At 34.9% G+C, this 24,798-nt stretch overlaps 4 protein-coding genes and 2 non-coding genes across 7 annotated transcripts; 2 read left to right on the top strand and 4 right to left on the bottom strand.

The window, feature by feature from the left end:
* Window positions 1–4,029: 4,029 nt before the first annotated feature.
* LOC106448876 (serine/threonine-protein kinase STE20-like) lies at window positions 4,030–9,931 on the bottom strand. The gene is made up of 9 exons (XM_048778479.1): window positions 9,777–9,931; window positions 6,550–9,487; window positions 6,384–6,443; window positions 5,790–5,942; window positions 5,325–5,485; window positions 5,095–5,242; window positions 4,890–5,012; window positions 4,668–4,755; window positions 4,030–4,485 (listed from the first exon to the last, which is right to left on the bottom strand). The coding sequence occupies exons 2-9, from the start codon at window positions 9,394–9,396 to the stop codon at window positions 4,292–4,294; spliced, it is 3,774 nt and encodes a 1,257-aa protein (XP_048634436.1). The 5' UTR covers window positions 9,397–9,487; window positions 9,777–9,931; the 3' UTR covers window positions 4,030–4,291.
* Window positions 9,932–12,566: 2,635 nt separating this feature from the next.
* LOC106448874 (B3 domain-containing protein At3g17010) lies at window positions 12,567–15,167 on the bottom strand. Its single transcript, XM_048778478.1, has 4 exons — window positions 14,294–15,167; window positions 13,637–13,919; window positions 13,309–13,538; window positions 12,567–13,235 (listed from the first exon to the last, which is right to left on the bottom strand). The coding sequence occupies exons 1-4, from the start codon at window positions 14,390–14,392 to the stop codon at window positions 12,966–12,968; spliced, it is 882 nt and encodes a 293-aa protein (XP_048634435.1). The 5' UTR covers window positions 14,393–15,167; the 3' UTR covers window positions 12,567–12,965.
* Window positions 15,168–16,535: 1,368 nt separating this feature from the next.
* LOC106447209 (thioredoxin O1, mitochondrial) lies at window positions 16,536–17,947 on the bottom strand. Of its 2 annotated transcripts, XM_013889080.3 has the most exons (6): window positions 17,613–17,947; window positions 17,420–17,485; window positions 17,298–17,348; window positions 17,140–17,219; window positions 16,956–17,000; window positions 16,536–16,859 (listed from the first exon to the last, which is right to left on the bottom strand). In XM_013889080.3, exons 1-6 carry the CDS (start codon window positions 17,857–17,859, stop codon window positions 16,761–16,763), a joined length of 588 nt encoding a protein of 195 aa, XP_013744534.2. In that variant the 5' UTR covers window positions 17,860–17,947; the 3' UTR covers window positions 16,536–16,760. The 2 variants fall into 2 exon arrangements, with proteins under 2 accessions (XP_013744534.2, XP_048634434.1); XM_048778477.1 differs by having other exon boundaries at window positions 17,140–17,348; window positions 17,613–17,936.
* Window positions 17,948–18,047: 100 nt separating this feature from the next.
* On the bottom strand, window positions 18,048–18,131 carry TRNAL-CAA. The gene has a single exon. It is a non-coding gene; the product is annotated as a tRNA-Leu (tRNA).
* A 4,455-nt stretch (window positions 18,132–22,586) lies between these two features.
* Window positions 22,587–24,538, top strand: LOC106447210 (cationic amino acid transporter 5). Its single transcript, XM_013889081.3, has one exon. It carries the CDS (start codon window positions 22,743–22,745, stop codon window positions 24,453–24,455), a length of 1,713 nt encoding a protein of 570 aa, XP_013744535.2. The 5' UTR covers window positions 22,587–22,742; the 3' UTR covers window positions 24,456–24,538.
* Window positions 24,539–24,720: 182 nt separating this feature from the next.
* Window positions 24,721–24,794, top strand: TRNAT-AGU. The gene has a single exon. It is a non-coding gene; the product is annotated as a tRNA-Thr (tRNA).
* Window positions 24,795–24,798: the final 4 nt, after the last annotated feature.

Here is a 24,798-nt window from a genome sequence, read left to right as displayed (position 1 = left end):
GATATCCTTAGATGCAAAAAATATATGTTGCTCAAGTAGATAGTAAGTAGTACCGCACATCTAGGTATTAAAGATGAATATTAAAAAGTTTAACGAAATTTAGTTGATGTATTAAATAAAATTGGGTCCCACAAGTTTTCTTTATGTTTTGATACTATTGGCGGATCTGTTTTCTAAAAATATCTGGTACGACGATGTTGTATTGATTCGAATCACTAAAATCACTAAATCTTAATGTTGTACTGATTCGAATCACTAAAATCTTAATAGTTAATGCAACAGTATTGGAAAGTGGCTGACCACAAACATGTGCATCCATCTTGCAGCCTTCACGTGGATTTATCAGTGCGATATTTTTTTTGGGTATATTCATTCTGATCCGTTCAGTCTCGTAAACACATTTTGTGTGATACACTGAATTGATTACCACACTATCAGATCTAAGTTTAGAATGTTTTCTAAAATGCCAAAAGATAGAGAGTCCATCGTGTTAACCACTTTGGCCAAAACACAAGTCTACGCTAACCAAACATAATAATTTAGTTTCCAGTAAAAATTGTATCCTTAACTGATGTAAATACATACCAAACTCCAAAAAATCACTAGGCCATAATATCTATCATCAAAATTACTCATATAGTATAGAGTTCATTATTTTTTAAAGTCTTAATATACACTCTTTTTAAAAATAAAAAAAATTTAAATTCCAAAATCAATGAAGTGAACAGGAAGTAATTCTATTGTAAGTAATTTATTTTGTTGGATATCTATCCTATTAAAACAAAATATTAACTGAAAATAACCTTATTTTTCATCACCAGCTAGCTTTTTTTTTTTTTCTTTTCTCAAAAAGGTAACTCGGTATTATTGAATCAGCTAGACTCACAAAATCTCCAACCAAGTATGATTTCTTTGAAAGCTGTAGCTTCATACACGTCAAAGCACCTTCAAAGCCATTGCTCTAAAATAAATTTTATCTGATTGAGTGAAAAGACCGGAAGAGTATTCATATGGTATCTCTGCAACTCTACAATTGATTCAAGTGTCCCGTTCTGAATCTTGGACCAATAAGAAATTCTGCATCTCTGCATCTCTACATATGGTCACAACACAATATCATACTCTTTGTAAAATTTTAAGCCTTGGAGGTCACTGGTAAATTGTTCAGCCATCAGCAAGATAATAATCGGGAGATAGTTCGAGCAGGTCACTGGTAAATTGTTCAACTATAGTATAAAACTTTAAATCAACACAGTATCAATCTCTCATCTAAGTAAAGCTCCAAGCCTCCAAGACTTTTTGTTTTGCTTTTTAGTCAACGGAAAACTTTAATTTGATATACATTATATTTTTAGATTAAGCAAATAATAACTCATATGAGATTCTAGGTCGATTTATAGAATGTATCGGTATCATGTTTCAAGAAGGTTACTTCATTGACAGGTAAATTCAGATGCGTCTTTGAGCTTCGTTATATGATGATAAATTATAGAAAAGGATGGAAGATCAACGTGAAGTAATGATATATACTCACCATTCTTTTACAATCCGTAACATTCTTACGTAAATAAACAGACACGAGTAATCTAAAGATTCATACAAATAATTTAGCGAGACTTAAAGATTCGTATGTTCTTATTCATAAGCATAGAGGCGACATGGTTGATTGCATTAACGGCAGCAACAACAACTCGCAGCGGCATCAACCCTGGTCATTTGTCGAGTTGAGGGATGTGACGCTCATCTTTGCTTTCCTGACCGTAACCGCCCTGTTGTCTCTAGCGGTCTACAATTCTGAATCCAGCGTCCAACAGCTACGGCATGCAGCTTTTCAGTTTACCTGCGTTTGCGTCTACACCGATCCGAACACAGTCAGCTTCTTACAAAACCAATACCGTTAGTAATGTTTTCATTTACACACTGATTGGGATCTGATCCCAAACAACTCTTTAAAAGGAAATTGGGATCTATTCTTAAGCTAACAAGATATTTTCAACTATCTTTTTCTAAAGTAGTATAAGTCCCTATACACTGTATTATAATATAAAAAATCATTGTTTTAATGTTTTAAATTTTTCTTTTTGCCAGAGTATGGCGAAAGATGTGGGAGCTTTGCAGAGAGTCTTGCTGGAAGCATCGACGGAGGAGAAAACGGTGATACTAACGACCTTAAACCAGGCTTGGGCTGAGCCTAACTCAACGTTCGATTTGTTTCTGGAGGGTTGCCACGTCGGAGTAGGGACTAATTAAGCGACTGTTCCGCCACCTTGTAGTGGTTTGTATGGACGAGGAAGCTCATTCTCGGTGCTTGGAGATCCATCCCCGTTGCTATTTACTGAAAACTGAGGGTGTTGATTTTTCCGGCCAGATGAACTTCATGACGCCGTATTATCTCAAGATGATGTGGCGCCGTTTAGAGTTCTATTTTGGAGCTCGGATATAACTTACTCCTCACGGTATCTATTTCTGGCTCATCGTTATGACCTAGTAGAGACACTACTGATTAATACAATAGTCAAAATTGAAAAACCAATTTAGTCCTGGTAGATGAGCTACTGATTGTTACTAACTTACGAGAAAATTGTAAACTTTTGTTTATGGAAACGTTGGAAACATGAAAATTAAAATATTCAGTAGCACTTCTTAAAACAATTTTCATAAAAATCAAGTTAAAAGTTTCATATATGCAGAGCCGTGCGAAGGTTTTCGGAGGCCCGAGGCGAATTCAAAAATATATTTTACATGACATATTGTTAATAATATATATATATATATATATATATATACACTCAAAAGTTTTGAATTATTACATAAACGTTTTCTAAATTTTCTTCACCAAAATTTTATAAAATAAAATTTTAAATCATGAACAAAAAATATGAATTTGTAATATAAATACAAAGATATAAATTTTTGATTGAAATGTTGGTAGGTGTCAAAAATGTAAATCTTAGCATTTAAATTAACTATATATTGAAAATATTATATTTTCTTTATCAAATTCTCATAAATATATAAAATAAATCTAACTCATAGCATATAAAAGAAAAGACCAATGTGATCAAATATTTACAGTTTTTTAGAAGTATAATTTTTATAGTTTTATTTAAAATATAGCAAAAATGATCACAAACCTAGTTACTTTAAATAGAAGTTCAATTTAAATTCAAATAAAAATAAAAATCTAACTAAGAGAATATGTTAACCACCATGTAAAATTATTTTTTTTGTAATTTGGGACCCTAAAATTTCTACAAAATTTGGGAGCCCTAGGCAAATGTCTTTTTCAAAAGCCTCTAAGCACGGCTCTGATATATGTAACGATATGATCATTGTCTTTGACTCTTTGGTCTTAAAAATTATCAACATTTCATATTTCATCTAGTACATAAAAAACAGATTTATGTATTTTGTTTTATACGTTGTTGACAAAAACAGGACATGGATATAATGTGGCTCCGAGACCCATAACCTATTCCTCATCTATTCTCGGAAGTAGACTTCCAGGTCACCTGCGACCACTCCAACGGAAACACTAGCGACCCAGGAAACCTTGTCAATGCAGATTTCAAGTTCGTTCAAGCCAACCGCCAAACTGTCAAGCTCAACAAATACTGGTACGAGTTAAGGTGGACATTTCTGCGGCAAGAACGAGCAAGACGTGTTCAACATCATCAAACACGACCGGTTTGTCACAGAAGAACTCGGTCTCACGATGCGGTTTCTTGACACGGTTTACTTCCGAGGGTTCTGCCAATTGCACAGCTAGATGGAAAAGATATGCATCATGCATGCTAATTGTTGTTTGGGATTATATAACAAGATTAATGGTTTGAGGCAAGCTCTACAGGGCTGGAAAGATTACTTGTCGGCAACCAACCGCCGGAATATGACGTGGCGATCACCGGATAGGAGCAGGGGAAACATGTCTAATACATCATTAATAGTTTAGAATTTAGATATGGTAAGACGAGAAATTTTAATCAACCAAACCGATTACGCATAAAAATTGATAAATTCAAAAACATATTTATATGTGAAACTTTTATTGAAAAAGAAAAAAGACTCCCGACTACAGAAGTAGTATCCAAGTCATTATACCAAAACCAATTTACTTACACTAAATAATAATAATGGCTATACAAAATATGAATATGTGCTTTTAAGGTTTCTTGGACAAATCAACACACCTTAAAACTGTCATCTCTGAAATCAGAAAGAAGCAGAAAGGATATGTTTATATACACAAAGCATACCTTGTTTTACGTACCAGGAATGATAAACTGACAGATTACTTGTGGTGATTGGGGGCGTGAGCTTTTGTCTGGACCGCAGAGGAGGACATGGTACGGAGACGTCTGGCTATCTCTGGGAAGGAAGGTCGAACAAATGGGTCAGGAGCCCAACACTGTTCCATCAGCATCCTCCATTCTGGGTCACAGTAGCTTGGAACGGTTGGTCTCAGTGTATTGTTCACTATGCCTCCTACGATTTTTATTCACACAAGCAACAAACTGGTAAGAGATTTAGACTACCAAAATAGATAAGCTTGATTGCTACTTCCACGCACTGTAAAGCAAGAACTGGATGTACTGTCTGATTGTACAAAACCTTAGTTGGTAAGAGAAGAGAAGAGAAGAGAGAGAGAGAGAGAGAGGGTAATTTACCGATTATTGCACCGTAATGCATATTGGCGTATGGTTCCTCACCGGTAAGAATTTCCCACAAGACGATTCCGAAAGAGAATACATCGACCTGTGTGAAAAATGAAGTATCCACGGCGAAGATTACTTGCAAAATCATTAACAAGGCGTTGAAACTATATATACATTCATTCAAAAAAAGAAACTATATATACAGAACTACTCTGAGGGCATTGGGTTTCATACCTTTTCAGAAACTTTGCTGCTGCTTCCACTAAGTAGCTCGGGAGCCATCCAAGGGAGGGTTCCCCTTACACCGCCAGTGACCAAAGTGTTTCTTTTTATCTTTGACAGACCAAAATCACCAACCTGCATAAACAAACATCTCACTGTCACATAAACAAAACCAGTGTTGCATCATTTATAATCTCGAACTGTTGTAGAAAATCACCTTGCATATGGGACGGGCGGGATCCTTTAAGTTGACAAGCAAGTTGTCACACTTCAAATCGAAATGAACTATGTTCTTTGAGTGCAAATATTCCATCCCAAAAGCTGCATCCATTGCAATGATAAGTCGCTTACGTCGATCAATCTGCCTGTAATTCCTCAAATGTGAGCTGGATAAGCTAAGGTTGTTTCTATGAAGTAAGGATTCCGACGAACTGTGCAAACAATTACCTGTTGCTGAGCAGAACATGTCTAAGCGATCCATTGACCATGTACTCTGTGACTGTAGCTAAAGTTCCTCCTGGCCCATCTTTCACTACGCCGTAAAATGCCATAACATTTGGATGATGTAGCTTGGAAAGAATTTCAGCTTCATGCCAAAACTCCGAGGTCTGAAATTTTCAATAAGTGGGTTGTGAAAATTGAAAAGCAATTAAACTAATACAGCTTTCTCAAAAGTCTAGCATGATTGTACGTGAATGCCAACTTCTTGCTCAAAAGCATCTAATAGTCGCTTCGTGCAAAAGAAAAACGAACAACAAAAAGATGTGTTCTGGGTTCAGATAGTAGTAGTGTCCTCTAGCAGTACTATGTTTACCCTATAGCAGATAAAATGTAAATTGGGAGAACCACGGTGTGGCAAATGTAGTTATATAAACCTCAGAAACCTCTAACTCCTTGAGAAAGAAAGCTCACCAATCTCTCTTGTTCAGATGAACGACCAATAAAACAGGTCCTTTTAATTCGCTTGATAGCAACATCTGTACCCCTCCATTTTCCATGATAGACAGTTCCAAAGGTACCAGAACCTAGTTCCTTCAGTTCTTCCAAGTCGTCATTTTTAATGAACTGAAACATAAACAAGATGGTTACAGTCATCAGTGAGAAAACCAGGAGCAAGATTGACAATATGTTTATAAAGCTCCAATGATTTCAGCTGCCAATGGGGACATGAACTATTTCAGTCTAGTCTATAAGCAGCGTACACCTATGGGTTCTATAAAATTCCAAAAGCAAAACAGACAAATACCAAAAACAGAGATGACAGATAAACTCTTTACTGGAAAGTCATAACTTGGTTGATACAATATTAAAATCCTTTTGGTACTTAGGGGTTGTGATGCTAAAGAATAATCCTTCTTCTAAAACCACCCAAACAATTATGCACGATCTTTGCTGTGATGCTGTCTAGTTCACTATTGTGGCTCGTTAACATGGGATTATCTGGTCAAAAGAAGGCGGAAAATACAACACCTTGTAAACATGTTAAGCCATCAACTGACAACGTACCTGCAGAGATCTGCTGACATTGTCCTCAGCAATAAGGTCAATAAGAGGAGCTTCAGTATTCTGCATATCCAAGTATATAGAAATTAGAAAATAACAACAGTTGGAACATGTATTTTGCCAGAACTGAAACTTCATTAGAATTTTCATATTTAGCTTACAAACGTACCACTTTTGAATCTGTTCTTTCAGCACCTTCGAACACTGTCTGACCGTGATCTTCTTGTGTGTCTACTGTGCTCGAATCAGCTACGGCAGTGGTAGACACGTCCGGCTGAGCCTTCCCATCAAAGTGGATTTGTGGATTTAACTGAGTTGGAGCAACTTTCTCAGACTGCAATGGTGGGTAGCTATAATCAATAGGAACTCCATCGGTGTTAGTCAGGGAAGAGGGAAATCCAGGGTGGTCCTGATCCATAAGGGATACATCCTTCCTCTCAAACTCATCCTGCGCCAAATTTCGAAAATAGGACCAATTTTTAGGGTCATGATTCTGAACATTTAAACTCACTCCAGCTCCAACACCATGCAATGGCCGTAGTCCAGGGAAGTTTAGAGACTCTTTCAGTATATCAGCAAGAAAATCACGAGGAAATCTATCATTTATATCAACAACTATATCCCCGTTCTCAATATGTCCTTGCGGAACAGCCTTAACTGAAGTCTCTGACTGACTTAAATGCTCCGGGGCGTTAGGTTCCAAGTTTCTTTCTTCAAACTGTGAGATACTACCGTCGGCTGTCCAGAGGCTTTCAGGAGGTGGTCTTACTGGTGCGCTGGAATGAACATTCTGGGACTCCATCTTTGCTTCATGAAAAGTTTCAGCTGATTCACTGATAGGCAAGCATGCATCTGAAGCTGATTTAGCCATTACAAATTGGGAACCCAGAGAATCATCAGTTTGGGACAAACGTTTAGTTTCTGCTGTATCCCGTAGCCCAGAATGAAAATCCCTTTGGTGAATCACAGGCTGGTCGACATTACTCGAATTAGATGAATCACCATCTGGAATTACAAGCCCAGATGCAGAGAATCCTCCAGGCAGACAACATTGAGTGTCCTGACTGATTTTCATGTCTTCACTTGCTGTATCTAGGGCAGCCGTTTTGGGAACATATTCCTGGGATGTTTCAAGACTTCTTTCTTGGCAAACAAAGGAACTTGGATCTGGTGTTGAATTAGAAATTTGCTTGGAAAAAGGAGCTTCTTCCTTGAGGGTGTGATCTGGGACCATAGAATCACCAGATACAGAGGAGAGGGAAGACTCACTGACCCTTGTGGTGGAGTGTTCTTTCCTCATCTTTGGCTCCTTTGCAGAAAGATTGTTCTCAATATGGTCATGAGATTTTCTAAGACTTTTCTCTGGACAGGCTGAGGTACTTGGATACGGTGTTGAATTGGTGGATATCTGTGTGGCAATTGGAGCTTCTTCCTTCAGGGCATGATCTGGGACTATCAAATCACCAGACATAGACGAAACAGAATACTCATTGACCCTTGGAGTTGAGGATTCTCTCCTCATCTTTGACTCCTTTGCTGAAAGATTGGTCTCGATAGTAGATTCATTAGCAGGACCATTTACCTTCTTAAATGAGTCTTCTCTTCTCATTTTGGTCTCTTTTGATGAAGCTTCTGGATCTTGTACACGAAAGATCTGCTCATCATGCAAAACTCCTTGCTCAGGTTTACGTGGATACTGAGGCACCACACTCTCAAGAGGTGTTTCAGGATTCACAGGATAAGGGATATAATGAGGCTGTGGTTGAACATGCAAAGGAACAGACCCCTTCTCATCTACATAGCCTATGCTTGCCATGTGAGCTGACGTGTAAACTTGGTGGTTACCAAGTCCTGTTAAGTGTAGTTGCTGTCCTCGATAAGGCTCTGAAAATGGCTCATTTCCAGTAGAAAAACCTGTTACAGGTTGAGAAGTCTGGCTAGCTGATAAAGATTCATTGCCTGCCAAGGGAGCAACCGAAGCTACTGCAGGTTCTGTGGCAGCTCTACTGATCTCCCTATCAGTATTCCTGTGAAGTAGCTCATCCAAATTGTTCCCAGAAGCACTTACTCCAAGGGAACTTTTTCGTGAACTTAGATCCATCCCATTGACAGCAACAACATACTGAACCTCCGAATCACCCTCTGCAGCTTCCAAAACGAACTGAGCCTCCTCTAAGTCACTGCTTGAAAACAAGAACATCCTGGGCTTCTCAGATCCTCCACTACCAAACACATTACACTCCTCCATCATATTTTGTAAATCCTCATCAGAAGATACAGAGACTAGCGCATCGAGATCCTCGCCTGGCAGCTGATATTTTATGGTACGTGCTTCAGGGAACATCTCTACCATTTTGTGCATGAGTTCTTGGAAAGAAATAGTCTTGCTAATCCGTATGATACGCGTCTCACCGCCAACATATCTAAGCTTCTGATCTCTGGGGCGGGGTATGATTCTACCACCAAAACTACACAAAAACTTTGCGTGGTTCAAAGAGCTGTCAGAAGCTCTAGAAGAAAGCAGACTATTAAGCCTTTGACCAGTATCGTTTCTTGAAGAAACGGCCGGGGCTGACTTGACAAGCTCATGATAGCTCTTATCTTCACTTCTAGAAGGGGGTTTCCTCTCTTGCTCAAAGGTACTCCCTTGTTCTGCTGCGTTAACCATTGTGGTGTTAGAGCCACTCTCCATAGCACTTAAGTTGACAGGAAGAGGCATACCCGTAGCCTCACCATACACATTAGGGATGAACTGCGGTCTCATAATGACCCTATCTCTCATAAACTCAAAAGCAAACTCTTCCCCAGTCTGTATCGAGTAGTTCACCGGCCGAGCAGGGGTCAAAACAGCAAAATCTGGAGGTCGTACATTAGTATCAACACTAGTTGAAGAATCACGCGAAAACCTTTCATTCACGGAGCCAATCCCCTCACCTCGAGGATCAGAAGCAGCATACCGAACGTGTTCATAACCGTTTGCTTGGTCCATGTTCTGTTTATCAAGGTCTCTATCCATCTAGCTCATAGCACAACACTTGAGGGGGTGAAGCTCAAATCAAATCTTTGTGCATGCAGAAATGGAACAACGAACAAACTCATTCAAGTGCCTGAAACGAGAGAAGAGTGATTTTAATAAAACATCATCAAACATATAATCTCTAATCTCTATAAGGTTTCAACTAATCAAAGAGAGAATCAAATATGCCAATCGATCAACAACTTCACCTAACTAGCAACGAACCGTGACAAAATAAACGATGGATAGGGTCAATAGAAGCGGATCAAGCAAGATCTGAGTATCATTAGGATAAACACATCGGATCCAGAGATTTTTTTCAGCAAACAAAGGATCGAAAACAGCACGAATCGAGTAAGAGAGGGAAGGTTTTTGTTTACCAGAGGCAGCAGAGACTGAGGGTTTGACGATCGATAAATCGGAGGAGAGAAGACGAGTCCTTCTTCTCTAATTTTGGACATTCCCAATTTTTTTTTATTCTCTCCTGAGAAAATATTGTGCCAATAATCATCTAATTATCTATCTGGTAAACTTATTATAAGCGCTAATCCATTTTTAACTATAAATATTATTGACGCCAAAAAAACTTTATTTTTGTTCTGTATAAATCACATGACTAGACGTAAGAAGGTTACGTCATCTCCATATATAGTCTCTGTTTAATTAGTTAACTAGATTTTGATCCGTGCAACCGCACGGGTGTTTGTTTTCACTTTTCTATATATAAATTATTGTTTTAGAACATAAGTGATATATATTTTTAATGTTAATCATATACTTAAATATTTATATAACTATTTCAAATACAATAATTTTATAATTTGCATGTTATAATAATTAAATTGTTTAAACCGTATGTATTTACCACTTCTTATTATATATTTATCTTATTGTATTTGCATTTAGTTATTAAGCAAATTAATATATTCATGAGAAAATATATTTAAAAATTATTTTGTATTTAATTTATGATAAATTCTGACCCGTCTTTTAAAAATGGATTTCTTTTTACCACTATTTTTATGCTTATTCATTTTAGATAATTTATTATTCTATATATAAAAGTCTAAGATATGTTAATTTTTAGACATGTATTATATAGTTTGTTAATTTTAAGTTGTTCTATCATCATATTATATTTTAAATAAATATATTTATGAAAATAAAATTTATAAATTTATCAATTAATATAATTTTATCATATTTATTTTAGTATAATAATTATATTTTAACATGATCATGACTATAAAGTAGATAAAATAGGATATAATTTATTTATTTTCATTTTTAAACGATAACTTAAGATACATTAAGTTATTGTTTAAATATTTTTACACAGATTTATTAGAATTTTTAAAATATAATATATAAATATATATTATTTTATGATTAAAGAAGTTACAAAGATTTTATATTATTAACTTTAAAGAAATACATGTTAATTTTTATACATGTATTATATAGTTTGATAATGTTAATCCATCTTTCCAACATATTAGATTTTATTTTGAACATAAATATTTTATAATTGCAAAAATAAAATATATAAATATATAATTTTAATACAATTTTATTATATTTAGCGCAATATAATAATTTTATTTTAACATGATTGATTATGATTATATAATAAATAAAATATTATAGATTTTTTTTATTTTTAATTTTATATAACTGAATATATTAATGTATAATAATATTTTAAACTAATTTCGAAATTAATGAAAATATTTAAATATAATTTCAAAAATGAAGATCTTGTAAAAATCTTTTTAAACAGATTTGTTAGAATTTTAAAATAAATATATTTATATTTAAAATGAAAAGATATCAAAAGATATTATGATTAAAATATTTTAAAAATTCTATTTATTATTAGTCTGAATTAAAATGTAATATGAATTTCTATGAATAGGTCCATTAGGTCCATTTTTAAAAAAAATTCACACATGAATCAAGTTTGTGACTTCTGTTTTAATATATAAGATTTCTATTAATAGGTCCATTAGGTCCATTTTTAAAAAAATCACACATAAATCAATGTTGTGAGTTCTGTTTTAATATATAAGATTTACCACTCTGATCCAATATTTTTTTTTAATTTTTTACTAATTGCTGTACACTTTACAAGAAAGAGAATTTTGGTTTCTACTTGGCATTTTCGCAAGTTATTTTGGGGAAAATAAAAAGTTTGTTTTTCCAGAAATATTCCAGGCGAAATTAAAGGTGCAATCTAACTGTCAAAAGCCCATAACAATAAATTTAATATTCCCACCTGAACACCAATAAAATATCAGATATTTCCATTTTAATCTATTTTTTAATTTTTGTATTATTTTTACAAATTAGCCGCAAAACATTTCTTAATAACACTAAACTCACTGTTTAACAAAATCAAAACAACACACAGTTTAGCTCAGCTCCGCCGCTACCACCACCTCCGTGAGTGCTCGCTCCAGTGAAATTCTCTGCAGCTATATTCGCAGGAAAACAGCTATATTCTCTTCTCTCTATGTAGACGTGTTTTTTTTTTTTTTTTTTTTTTTTTCTATGTAGACGTGTTCTTCGTGTCTTTCTTGACTTTGTAAGTATTCTTTGAGCAGGTATACTGTACATCGCTACGTCCGAGTTTAGTTGCGGTTCGAGCTATGTCGGAGTCTCAGACACAGTCTTCAAGCTCCTCTGGTTGGTTTTTGTTTCTGTGCAGGTTGTATACAACAGAGTATGGTTTTAACATAAAGTGGTCGTAATATTTATGTATCAGGAAAGAAGCAAGCTTTGATATCTTAATCTGACAAGAAGGATTTGGCTTTATTAGAGCAGCTGCCAAGGTAATACACAGTATGAGACTTACTCCTTATGTACATTTCTAGATTAATAATTGTATTTTCTAATTCTATATGTTGTTTGGACCGAACCACAAAGACGTTCTCATTCATAGGACTATCAAGCTGTTCTGGAGTATCTCAAAGGGAGGACAGTGCGACCAACAGTTCCGCATAAAACTTACCTGGAAGGCCTTTCAGCATGTTGCTGCTTATGATTCCGCGGTTTCAGAATGGCTATGGAAGCAGACTGAAGGAAGTATGTGCCTATTTTTATGTGATTCTCCTTGCACTACTAGTTTCATTGATTACCATTAATGTCTTTTTTCAGAAGAGAAGTTCCCTCCCAGCTTTACAGTTTTGCTCTTATAAAAACATCCAAGAGACTCTGAAGACGTAGTGGTTTCATGTAGTTTGTTTCTGGTTGTAGGCAAGAAACCTCACCAAAACAAAAACAAGAGTGGGAAAGTGATGTAATATTGTTTTGAACGCGTTCGACTTGATGCAATTGATACCGTCTCTAGCCAATATAGATTCATCATATTTAAAGATAAAAAGAGTCTTGGGGGGAAACATCGACTTGCATAATATATATAGAAAAGTTTCATGAGCAGATAGATAGAGCAAAGTGTGGTGGAGGAAAAAAACACAAGCAAGAAAGAAAGAAACACAGATTAGCTAAAGTTATTGTCTCTCCATAGATAATAAAAAGTCAAAGACACTTTAACATAATGATTTCATCAATCAATCAATGACAGTGATCTCCTCCTCTTTGGCCTTGTTGGAGTCGATAGTGAGGACACACTCGTTGGGTTTGATGAGCTGTAAGGTGCACTTGTCACCAATCTCTAAAGGGTACTCTCTTGCCAATTTACTCCATCCTCTTGAGAAGGTTGCTTGAGCCTCCCTCACCAAGCACCACACCTCCCACGAACCACCACCGCTACCTTTTGAGTGTATGGTGAACATCGTTTGCTCATTCGGGATATGCTTCTTAAAAAGATTTGGGATTGTCTGAAAATAATAATTCACATATCACCACCAATATTCAGATTTTAATGCTTATCTTTTGTAAATCAAATCTTACCACGTGTCCGAGTCCTGATCTCTTTATGGTGATCTCAAATTCTGGAACACCATTCTTCACTCTCACTCTTCCTCTCTTGACCTTCTTTACTCCTCTTGAAGATTCACCTATTTCCACAGAATTCACCACTTTCTTGATCTTGATCTTCTTCTTGGATTCTTCAGCTTTCTTCTCAGTCGCTTCAAACTCAACTCCTTCCATGGATGCACCTTGTTCCTGCTTGATACCACCTGTTTTTCATCGCAAAAGGCAAGAATTTAGTTTTCTTTTTTAACTCTCCATCTCCTCACTTTCATAAAAACATCATTAGAAGTAAAGAAAGCCTTACCAGAAGAAGCCATTGTTGGTGGTCTGACAATCTCCTTCTCATCCTTCCCGTAGATGTTCACGTCGAAGCACATCGATCCTTTGTGAGTAAAGGTGACAAACTCGTTTTTGCCCAAGGCATTGTCTCTCACAAACTGGTTCCACCCAGACTTCTCCATGTAGTAGAATCTTGGGTTCTTGGAGATGTCTACTTCCCAAGAGCTTCCCCACTTTGCTATTATCACCATCTTGTTGGACAAGTCTTCTTTTGGGAGACTTTTCATCAAGTCGAAAGGAAACGTTCTCTGATAGAATGTGAAACAAAATTATATCAAAAATCTGAAGGACAAAGTTTCAACATGTCACCTCAATATTATCAAATTGCCTCTTATGAATAACAGATCTATTAAACACCAATTATCTTTTTAAACACTTTGAAACCTAAAGATTAAACGGTGAGACCCCACTAAGCACCAAAGAAACAACATGTGAAGCACAAAGAACGTAAGTATTTAAGAGATCCAACAGATTTTGATCTTTCAAAGATAACCAGAAGATTAAACCCTTAACTTGAACCCCATTAAACATTAAAGAAAGAAAGACAAAAGATTCCTACCAGCTATCAAGACAATCACAATGTTTAAAAACATGGTGAGATTTAGAAGTTAGAAAGAGTTACCATGCATTCAGAGGACAAATCTGCACAAGCAAATGTCTTGGAGAAGCTCAAATTCTTTCGGTCTTCTTTAACTCTATCAAACCAATTGTTCATATCCATCTCTCTGTCTCTCCTCTTCTACAACTTCTTCTTTCTTTATCCCAGTCAAAAGCACTCTTCAGTTTCTACTTCCTCCTCTATCTCTCTCTCTACTTTTCAAAGTGTTTCGCCTTCACCATTAACTTCGAAAAGGGCTCCCTAAAAGTGTAAAAAAAGCGTTCATGTACTGTCAGTCAAACTGATTTTTTTTTGTTGATAGAAAAATAAGTAAGAGAGCTGTTAAAATTTGAGTTCTCAGACACGCAAAAGCAGAGTTGGGCCCTGTTCGTTTGCTCACGCAGGTGATCCATCTGGGTGAAGATGCAAATCGATGTTCGTTTAGTGCATTATAATGCTACATCCAGATGGATCACCCAGCTGAATTTTTAAAAACTCATCTCAAATTCTCACCCAAATGAAGGTGAATCTTGATGGTGCATCTGGATGCAGATGCATCTAGTTCAGTCCAAAATGATAAATGACAAAAAAGACCTTTTAAAATCAAAATATTATTTTTAAAACGTAAATTCTATTTTTTTGCAAAAACATTTTTCCGCTATAACCAAAAAATGCATTTTCTCGCAAAAACGGAAAAACACACTTTCCCCTCAAAACCGCAAGATGCATTTTTCCGCAAAAAACATAAAACCCACATTTTCATTAAAACACATTTTTCGGCTAAACTAGTAACATCACACTTTTCGACCAAAACCCAAAAAACGCATATTCCCGCCAAAACTCCAAAAGCATTTTCCAGCCAAAACCGCAAAAAATATTTTCCCGCCAAAATCGGGAACAACACATTTTCTCGCCAAAACAAAAAAAAATGCATTTTCTCGCCAAAACCATAAAAAACACAATTTTCCCGCCTAAACCGGAAAACAGAATTTTTCCGCCAAAACCGGAAAAAGGAATTTTCCCATCAAAACCGAAAAACACATTTTCCCGCCAAAACCGGAAAACGCATTTTCCCGCCAAAACCGGAAAACACATTTTCCCGCTAAAACCGGAAAACATATTTTTTCCCGCCAAAACCGGAAAACGTATTTTTTTCCCGCCAAAACCGGAAAACGTATATTCCCGCCAAAACCGGAAAATGCATTTTCCCGCCAAAACCGGAAAAATGCATTTTTCCGCCAAAATCGGAAAAAATGCATTTTTCCGCCAAAACCGGAAAAATGCATTTTTCCGCCAAAACCGGAAAAATGTATTTTACCGCCAAAACCAGAAAAATGAAATTTTCCCGCCAAAACCGGAAAACGCATTTTCCCAGCAAAACCGGAAAAATGTATTTTTCCGCCAAAATCGAAAAAATGTATTTTCCCGCCAAAACCGGAAAAATGTATTTTCCCGTAAAAACCTGAAAAAAAACTTACTTTCCCGCCAAAACCGGAAAACACATTTTCCCGCCAAAACCGGAAAACATATTTTCCCGCCAAAACCGGAAAACATATTTATCCGCCAAAACCGAAAAAGCGCATTTTCTCGCCAAAATCGAAAAAATGTATTTTTCCGCCAAAACCGGAAAAATGTGTTTTCCCGTCAAAATACTTTCCCGCCAATACTTCAAAACACACTTTTTCCGTCCAAACCGCAAAAATGTATTTTTCCGCCAAACCCATAAAACGTATTTTTCCGCCAAAACCATAAAAATGCACTTTTTCGCGAAAACACACATATTTCCTCAAAAACCACAAAAATATTTTCAACCAAAATCATAAAAATGCTATTTTTTCGCCGAAACGTAAAAATTTAGATTTTAGTCATTTTATTAACAAGTCCACCTGGATGCAGATGGAAGTTAAAAAATGAGAAGCAAACGAACATAGTTGCATTCAGATGATTCATCTGGATGCATGGACGAAATGAAGAAACGAACAACACCCAGATGGAGCATCTGGATAAGACATCTAGATGAACCATCTGGATGCATCTTCGAGATGTACAAACGAACAGGGCCTTGCTAATTTTAGTACCTGAGAATCCCTGATGCTGTTCAAAAGGACCACTTCAAACTTTGCATTTCTTGTGTTTTGTTTTAGTTGTTTTACGACCCATTTGTTGGTCTAATTTAGCTCATTTAGGATTAACTTTCATAAACTACTTTATATTAATTACATAACTGAAAAAAAAAAATAGTAGATAATTTGTCAGAAGAGACCCATATTTCAAGAGATTCCCATTTCAATTCTCTAATTAAATCATATGATTCAATCTACTCATATCTGGAGAAGACCACACACGGGGCTCTCAACAAAACAATATCACCCCAACACTGGGCAAATTGTGAAACAAAGAAGAACCAAATACTTAGCCCCTGATTTTATTGGACAGGGATAGTTTCTTAAACTACACTCTTGCACGTTCCAAGTTGTGCAACTATTGAAATTCACTTGTAGAGCTGTTCCATGAGATTCTTCAGCTTCGCAACATCTGCCCCCACAATCTCACCCTTTTTCGAGCCTTCTTTAAAGAACTGCAGTGTTGGCTGCACCATAAAATGTTCAGAAGACAAATCAAAATTGCTTGTATATATATACGCGTTTCCTGCTAAATGGTATGTTATTTTTGGAAAGAAGCTCACCACAGCCGTGATACTCAGCTTGCTGAGAGTGTTTGAAAGTCCACCCTACAAAGACAAGATTGTGCAAAGAGCGGAAAATGAAGCTCAAATCATTTACTCGCTAACTCAATCGCAAACACATTGTCAAACACTCATGTTCTATGAATAATTTAACTGAAACCCAATTAAAAATAGAGATACATACCTCATCAATGTCGATCTTATAGGTTGTTACATCAGGATACTGTTTACTAAGCTCCTCTATCACAGGAGCAATAAACCTGCCTGAAGTCAACCAACTCATAAACCCACTCGCAATGAAAACATCTATACATAACCCAAAAAAAAACAACAACAACATACATGGTCCACACCAGACGGCAGTGAAGTAGAAGATCGACGGTGAAGATCCACCTAGAGATAATACAAATAACATTTAAGAGGACAACATAAGCAGCAAAGTTGCACATGATGAGCAATTTTACCTTCAGCTTTGCTCATAGCATTGATGAACTCTTCTTCTGACTTCACTACAACAACACCATTTCCACCTATAAATCGAAATTTTTCAAAGTACGTATGTGGCCGTTAGATAACTTACTCGATCTAGAAACAACGCCTAATCATAAAATGGTTGCAAACACGACGCCTAGATCATATACTCGATTGAGAGATTACCTCCAGCTGATGAACAGAGGCTTCTCGTGCTGGGAAGAAAACAAGTGGTGGAGAAGTTAGATTCGATGGACGAGACGAAGGTGGAGGCAGGTAACAACGAGTTTCTAGGGATCTGCGACGGCGTTGAGCTTGGGGACACGATAAGCGATCGGGCGGAACTGGACAACGCGGAGGGTCGCGACGATCGGAGTGTGGAGAAACGGCGCTGGAAAACCTGACGGACGATCGAGAAACTTCCCTTCTTCATCTTCTCCGTTGATCATTTAGGGTTTTTCCGAAATCTGATTGTAAAGGTTTGATGAATTTGATGAATTTGCAAAATGACCCACGTAAAAGTAATGACTTCTCAATCAGCCCCAAATAAAGGATTACTAATTTACTTTATACGAAAACGACGCCGTTTGACCAGCATGACAATTTTTGAAAGAAAAAAATTGTCAGAAGTGGGATTTGAACCCACGCCCTCTTTCGAAGACCAGAACTTGAGTCTGGCGCCTTAGACCACTCGGCCATCCTGACACTTTTGAAAGTGATTTTGGTATTAAGTATACGTATTAAAATTATGTTTTTAACTTGGCCTCGGACATTCGGGTATCGAACCGGATTTGGGTCAGACATTTTGGGTATTTCAAAATTTAGGAAATTGGTACCGATCAAGGATGATCGGTATTTTTTGGGTTTGGGTCGATTAGGTCACATCCGAAAGAGCCAAAAAGTTATCTAGTCCTTTTTTTTTGTCAACAAAAGTTATCTAGTCCATTTTTTTTTTTTTTGTAACATATCTAGTCCATTTATAAAAATCTAAATGTAAATGAAAATAACCAAATTTGTTTGAATCTATGAGATAACTCAATACAATTATAAAATGAACTAAATAGTCTAAAATACAAAGATCAAATGACTTTTTTGTTCTAGTTTGGATCGGATTAGAAACCAGATGTTTATATTCAAACATATGCGAAAATATTTGAAAGTAATCAAAAAATTTAAAAATTTCTAAACGGAAAATAGATATTGATTATCCAAAAGTAACAAATTTATTTAAATTTATAAATATAAATTTTAGTATTTGAATATAAACCGTGTAGTCCCACAATTTGAAATCTTTTAAATAAAGATCTCTTATAACTGACTTAACCATTTAAGCTATTCACAATTTCAACAATATTACGCATGTCTTTTATGGATCGGATAGGGTTTAACGCTTTGGATTTTGGATTTAGATATTTTACCAATGCCTCAACGTTACCGCAATTTAGAAAAATATTACAGCTGCCGGAAATCCTTACTAATAAAAGAGACCTTTTGAGGCTCCATAGAGCGTCCACATCAGCAAAACAAATTCTCCCGAAAGATGACACGTGGCATAAAATATAGTTTTACATTTTAATATTACTAATTTTCAAAAATTATAAATAATATGAAACATACAACATAAAAAATAGAAAAACTACATTGAACATATGTAAAATTACCATTTTTCACTTTAAAAAAAAAAGACGGCTTAATTCCATAATGTAATATTACCAATAAAAGGGACTTTTTGAGGCTCCATAGAGCGTCCATATCAGCGAAAAAAATTCTCCCGAAAGATGACACGTGGCATAAAATATAGTTTTACATTTTAATATTACTAATTTTCAAAAATTATAAATAATATGAAACATACAACATAAAAAATAGAAAAACTACATTGAACCTATGTAAAATTACCATTTTTCACTTTAAAAAAAAAGACGGCTTAATTCCATAATGTAATAATACCGTTTTATAAAAAAAACAAAAAACATTATATATAATTTCGAAAATAACAAATATATGTAAACATACAACATAAAAAATAGAAATACTACATTAAATATAGAGTAATTGGCGTAGATACACCCATAAACTCATGTAATTTGCTATATAACCTTGAGGCTCCATAGAGCGTCCACATAAGCAAAAAAAACTTCTTCCGAAAAATGACACGTGGCATAAAATATAGTTTTACATTTTAATATTACTAATTTTCGAAAATTATAAATAATATTTAAACATACAGCATAAAAAATGAAAAAAACTACATTAAACATATGTAAGATTACCATTTTTCACTTGAAAAAAAGACGGCTTATCTCCATAATGTAACATTACCGTTTTATAAAAAAAAAGTCAAAAAACATTATATATAATTTCGAAAATAATAAATATATGTAAACATACAACATAAAAATGGAAATACTACATTAAACATATGTAAGATTACTATTTTACATTTTTATTTTAAAAAATAATATGTAAACATACAACATAAAAAATGGAAAACAACATTAAACATATGTAAGATTACCATTTTTCACTAAAAAAAGACGGTTTATCTCCATAATGTAACATTACTATTTTGTAAAAAAAAACATTATATATAATTTCGAAAATAATAAATAATATGTAAACATACAACATAAAAAATGAAAATACTACATTAAATATAGAGTAATTGGCGTAGATACACCCATGAACTCATGTAATTTGCTATATAATCTTGAGGCTCCATAGAGCGTCCACATAAGCAAAAAAAACTTCTTCCGAAAGATGACACGTGGCATAAAATATAGTTTTACATTTTAATATTACTAATTTTCGAAAATTATAAATAATATTTAAACATACAGCATAAAAAATGAAAAAAACTACATTAAACATATGTAAGATTACCATTTTTCACTTGAAAAAAAGACGGCTTATCTCCATAATGTAACATTACCGTTTTATAAAAAAAATTCAAAAAACATTATATATAATTTCGAAAATAATAAATATATGTAAACATACGACATAAAAATGGAAATACTACATTAAACATATGTAAGATTACTATTTTACATTTTTAAAAATAATATGTAAACATACAACATAAAAAATGGAAAAACAACATTAAACATATGTAAGATTACCATTTTTCACAAAAAAAAACGGTTTATCTCCATAATGTAACATTACCATTTTATAAAAAAAGAAAAAAACATAAATATAACTATTTGACAATTTGTCCAGTTCTTCTATTAAACATTGCCGTTTTACATTAAAAATGGAAAAATACATTAAAATTTAAACATATATCTTAAAATATAAAATATAGATATTAACAAAATATAAAATATAAGAAAGAGAAATACAAAATATATAGAAAAATAAATAATAAGTAAATATTATAAATATATAAATATATGAATTATATATACAATAATAAGTAAATGCACAGTTTTCAAAAAAATGGAAAGAGTACATTAAATAAAATGGACATCTATCTTAAAATGGTAGTAAATTATGTAAAAAATGAAAATACCACATTAAACAAAAAAAATATAGTTTTACATCAAGAAAGTCTCTATAAAACTCATTATTCTATCAACATCAACCTCACACTATCAAAAAAAACTTCATAGCACTCGAGCAAAAAAATGGTTCCACCATAAAATATTGCCGTCCCAAAAACCTTTAATGACCTTGAAGGAGATTTTTTATAACAACAAACTTTTTGTTAGGTGGATTTATTGTTGGAAAACCCGCAACTTCCAAAAGCCAAACTTATTCATGGGAATTGAATTGCTTTTCTTAGACTCAAAGATATTCTTACAAATTTAAATTAATCTAATCCATAATTTTATTGTTAATATTCATACTAACTCTTTCATGATCAAACCATTACAGTTAATAACCATTCAAGCGTTTATCCCGAAACACTTCCTTCCTCGCCGAATCAGGTATTGGTTCATGTTGGTTTAGTATTGTTTTTGGTTTATTAACCGGTTTAGGATGGTCCTATTGTAAATATAATTTAAGATGGTTTAGCATATATTATGCTTAAAATAACTTAAATTAAATAATAGTAATATTATGCTTAAAATATAATTTTAGAGAGTTTTTAAATATAGTTTACAGCACATTATAGGGGATGAATTTAATTTATTAAATTTATTTATTACTTAAAACTAAGTTTTTTAAAAAACATACTGAGTTATAAATATCAATTATGGACTGGTGAGTATAACATGAAGACAAAACTATAAATATTTGATTTTCAAGATAAGAAATTCAGCTTTTATTCAGTTACTCAATATATAATATCTTAAATTATTTTTTTTTAAAATATACATAAATTTATATATATAGATTAATCTTCCAAACTTAAACTATTATATTATATATGAATGATGTTTTTAAATAAAAATAATTTCTGATTAAAAACAAAAATAAAAACAACAAATTGTTATTTTCAAATAATGGAAGTAATTTACATTATACTATCATTTAACAAGTATTAGATATGTTTTGATATATCATTATTTTCTATATCCAGAAAACAATAAATTGTTAAACAGCAATATCATCTAGGTTAAGTATATGAACAACACAAATTCAAACATCAAAAAATATTTACATAAACATTATAATACAATAATTTAATCAAAAATACAATTCAAAAAACCAATATTCAAAAGAATAGTTATATACTTAATATTTGAAAATCAAAGATATTTTTGCTAAAATTGTACTTACCTGGCCAAGGAGATCGACCATCTTTTTACGGATGGATCGATTGTTGAGCATGTGGTCGATCCGAAAATACTCTACAGTTTAATTAAATATCTAAAACATTTATTTCAACACTCAACGGATAGTTTTGCTAAATATGATAACTAGATCGCCAACAAAATTACAAAAAAGATATTTAAATAGTAAAAAATATGTTAATTTAACGTGTTAAAATTTAAAAATAAATTTTAATTATGACATGCATCTTAACATTTATATAAATATATATATCATACCTTAAATATAAATAATTTAACAACTTAAATTAGAAAAATAATAAAAATCCCGGGCGTAGCCCGGGTTAATCCCTAGTAGAAAATGAAAGTTTGCATAGATGACGGACAGCAAGTCTAACAAGTGGGGGGAGACTCCATAATTGAATCCACTAGTTGAGGACAGTATCGACTATCGAGAAACGGACAAAAGAGGTTGCATCAGTACAAAGAACTGTCGGAGACGTCTTCGACTAGTCAAAAATGGAACAGAGTTTGGTTGCACTGTCTTAGCTAGTCTCTTCTCTTAACAAAGCTTTGAAGCATAGAGAGAGAGATAATGGAGGGTGAGGAGAGAGGTTACTGGAGATGGAGCAAGAGAGATTTCTTTCCCGAAGAATCTTTCCAGAGCTTTGGCAGTTACAGAGCCGCTCTGTCTCAGACATGTTCACGGTTCAAGAACCGGTTGGTTAGTAGGTCTGACGATGAGACCGAGCGTGTCGAGCTCAGGAAACAGAGCGAGAACGAGATGAAACGGTGTCTCACGTGGTGGGATCTTGTCTGGTTTGGGTTCGGGTCAGTGGTCGGAGCTGGAATCTTCGTCTTGACAGGCCAAGAAGCTCGTGAAGAAGCAGGACCAGCTATAGTACTGTCCTATGTTGTTTCGGGTTTCTCCGCTATGCTCTCTGTCTTCTGCTACACTGAGTTCTCCGTGGAAGTCCCCGTGGCTGGCGGCTCGTTCGCCTATTTAAGGATCGAGCTAGGCGATTTCGCGGCCTTCATCACTGCCGGAAACATACTTCTTGAGGGTGTAGTTGGAACTGCAGCTGTTGGTAGAGCATGGACTTCATATTTCGCCACTCTTCTGAACCGAAACCCGGACAATCTTCGGGTTAAAACCGACACTCTTAGCCCCGGTTTTAACCTCCTAGACCCGATAGCCGTCGTGGTTATAGCAGCTTCAGCTACAATCGCGTCTATAAGCACCAGAAAGACTTCACTACTCAACTGGATAGCTTCAGCTGTCAACACTATTGTAATACTTTTCGTCATAATAGCCGGTTTTATCCACGCCGACGCCTCGAATCTGACTCCATTCTTGCCTTATGGACCCGAGGGAGTGTTCCGTGCCGCCGCAGTCGTGTACTTTGCATACACAGGGTTTGATAGCATAGCAACAATGGCTGAAGAGACCAAGAATCCATCGAAAGACATACCGGTCGGTTTGCTCGGTTCGATGTCGATAATCACGGTTATTTACTGTTTAATGGCATTAGCCTTGAGCATGATGCAGAAGTACACAGATATAGATCCAAACGCAGCTTACTCCGTAGCGTTTCAGAGCGTTGGAATGAAGTGGGGAAAGTACTTGGTGGCTCTTGGTGCTCTCAAAGGGATGACCACAGTACTATTAGTAGGAGCATTGGGACAAGCGAGATACGTTACTCATATCGCAAGGACACACATGATCCCTCCTCTATTTGCTCTCGTCCATCCCAAAACCGGAACACCGATAAACGCTAACCTCCTTGTAACAATCCCAAGTGCTCTCATTGCTTTCTTTTCAGGTTTAGATGTTTTGGCGAGCCTCTTATCGATAAGCACTCTCTTCATCTTCACAATGATACCTCTCGCATTACTCGTGAGGAGATACTACGTGAGAGAAGTTACTCCAAGAGCTGATCTTCTTAAGCTTATCATTTGCATCTTGATCGTTGTGATTTCTTCAATGTGTACTTCAGCTTATTGGGGAATGAATCTCAAGGGGTCATGGATAGGTTACACAATAACAGTTCCTTTCTGGTTCATGGGAACTTTGGGGATCGTGTTCTTTGTTCCTCAGCAAAGAAGTCCTAAAGTGTGGGGCGTACCGTTGGTCCCGTGGATCCCATGCTTATCAATCGCAACGAATATATTTCTCATGGGGTCTTTGGAAGCTCAGGCTTTTGTAAGGTTTGGGGTTTGCACTTTAGTTATGTTGCTGTACTATTTTTTGTTTGGTCTTCATGCAACTTTCGATATGGCTCATCAGCAAATCGTGCCAAGGTCGTAGAAGCTATGAAAATTAGTGAAGAAAAAATGTTATAAGTCTCTTGTTTGAATAAAACCACTCTAATATTATTCTGTTTTCAAGCTTTCTCCATGTCATCTCTGTAACATGCAGAGGTAAAAACGTTAAAAAAATTCATTTCCTCTGGATACACATAAAGATGAGGACTTTTGATTAGAACAGATATGAAACAGAACAGTAGCTTCGTTAGTTAGAGGACTTTGGTAAAACAAAAAGAAATATAATTTAGTGACAACCTCATCCAAATGCTTTCATAGCTCAGTTGGTTAGAGCACCCGTTTAGTAAGCGGGAGGTCTTGAGTTCAACTCTCAATGAAAGCATATA

Source organism: Brassica napus, chromosome A4 (genome assembly GCF_020379485.1).
Source record: "Brassica napus cultivar Da-Ae chromosome A4, Da-Ae, whole genome shotgun sequence".
Lineage (NCBI taxonomy): Eukaryota > Viridiplantae > Streptophyta > Magnoliopsida > Brassicales > Brassicaceae > Brassica > Brassica napus.
The sequence above is the reverse complement of the archived record's forward strand: the minus strand, read 5'-3'. Positions and strand labels throughout refer to the sequence as shown.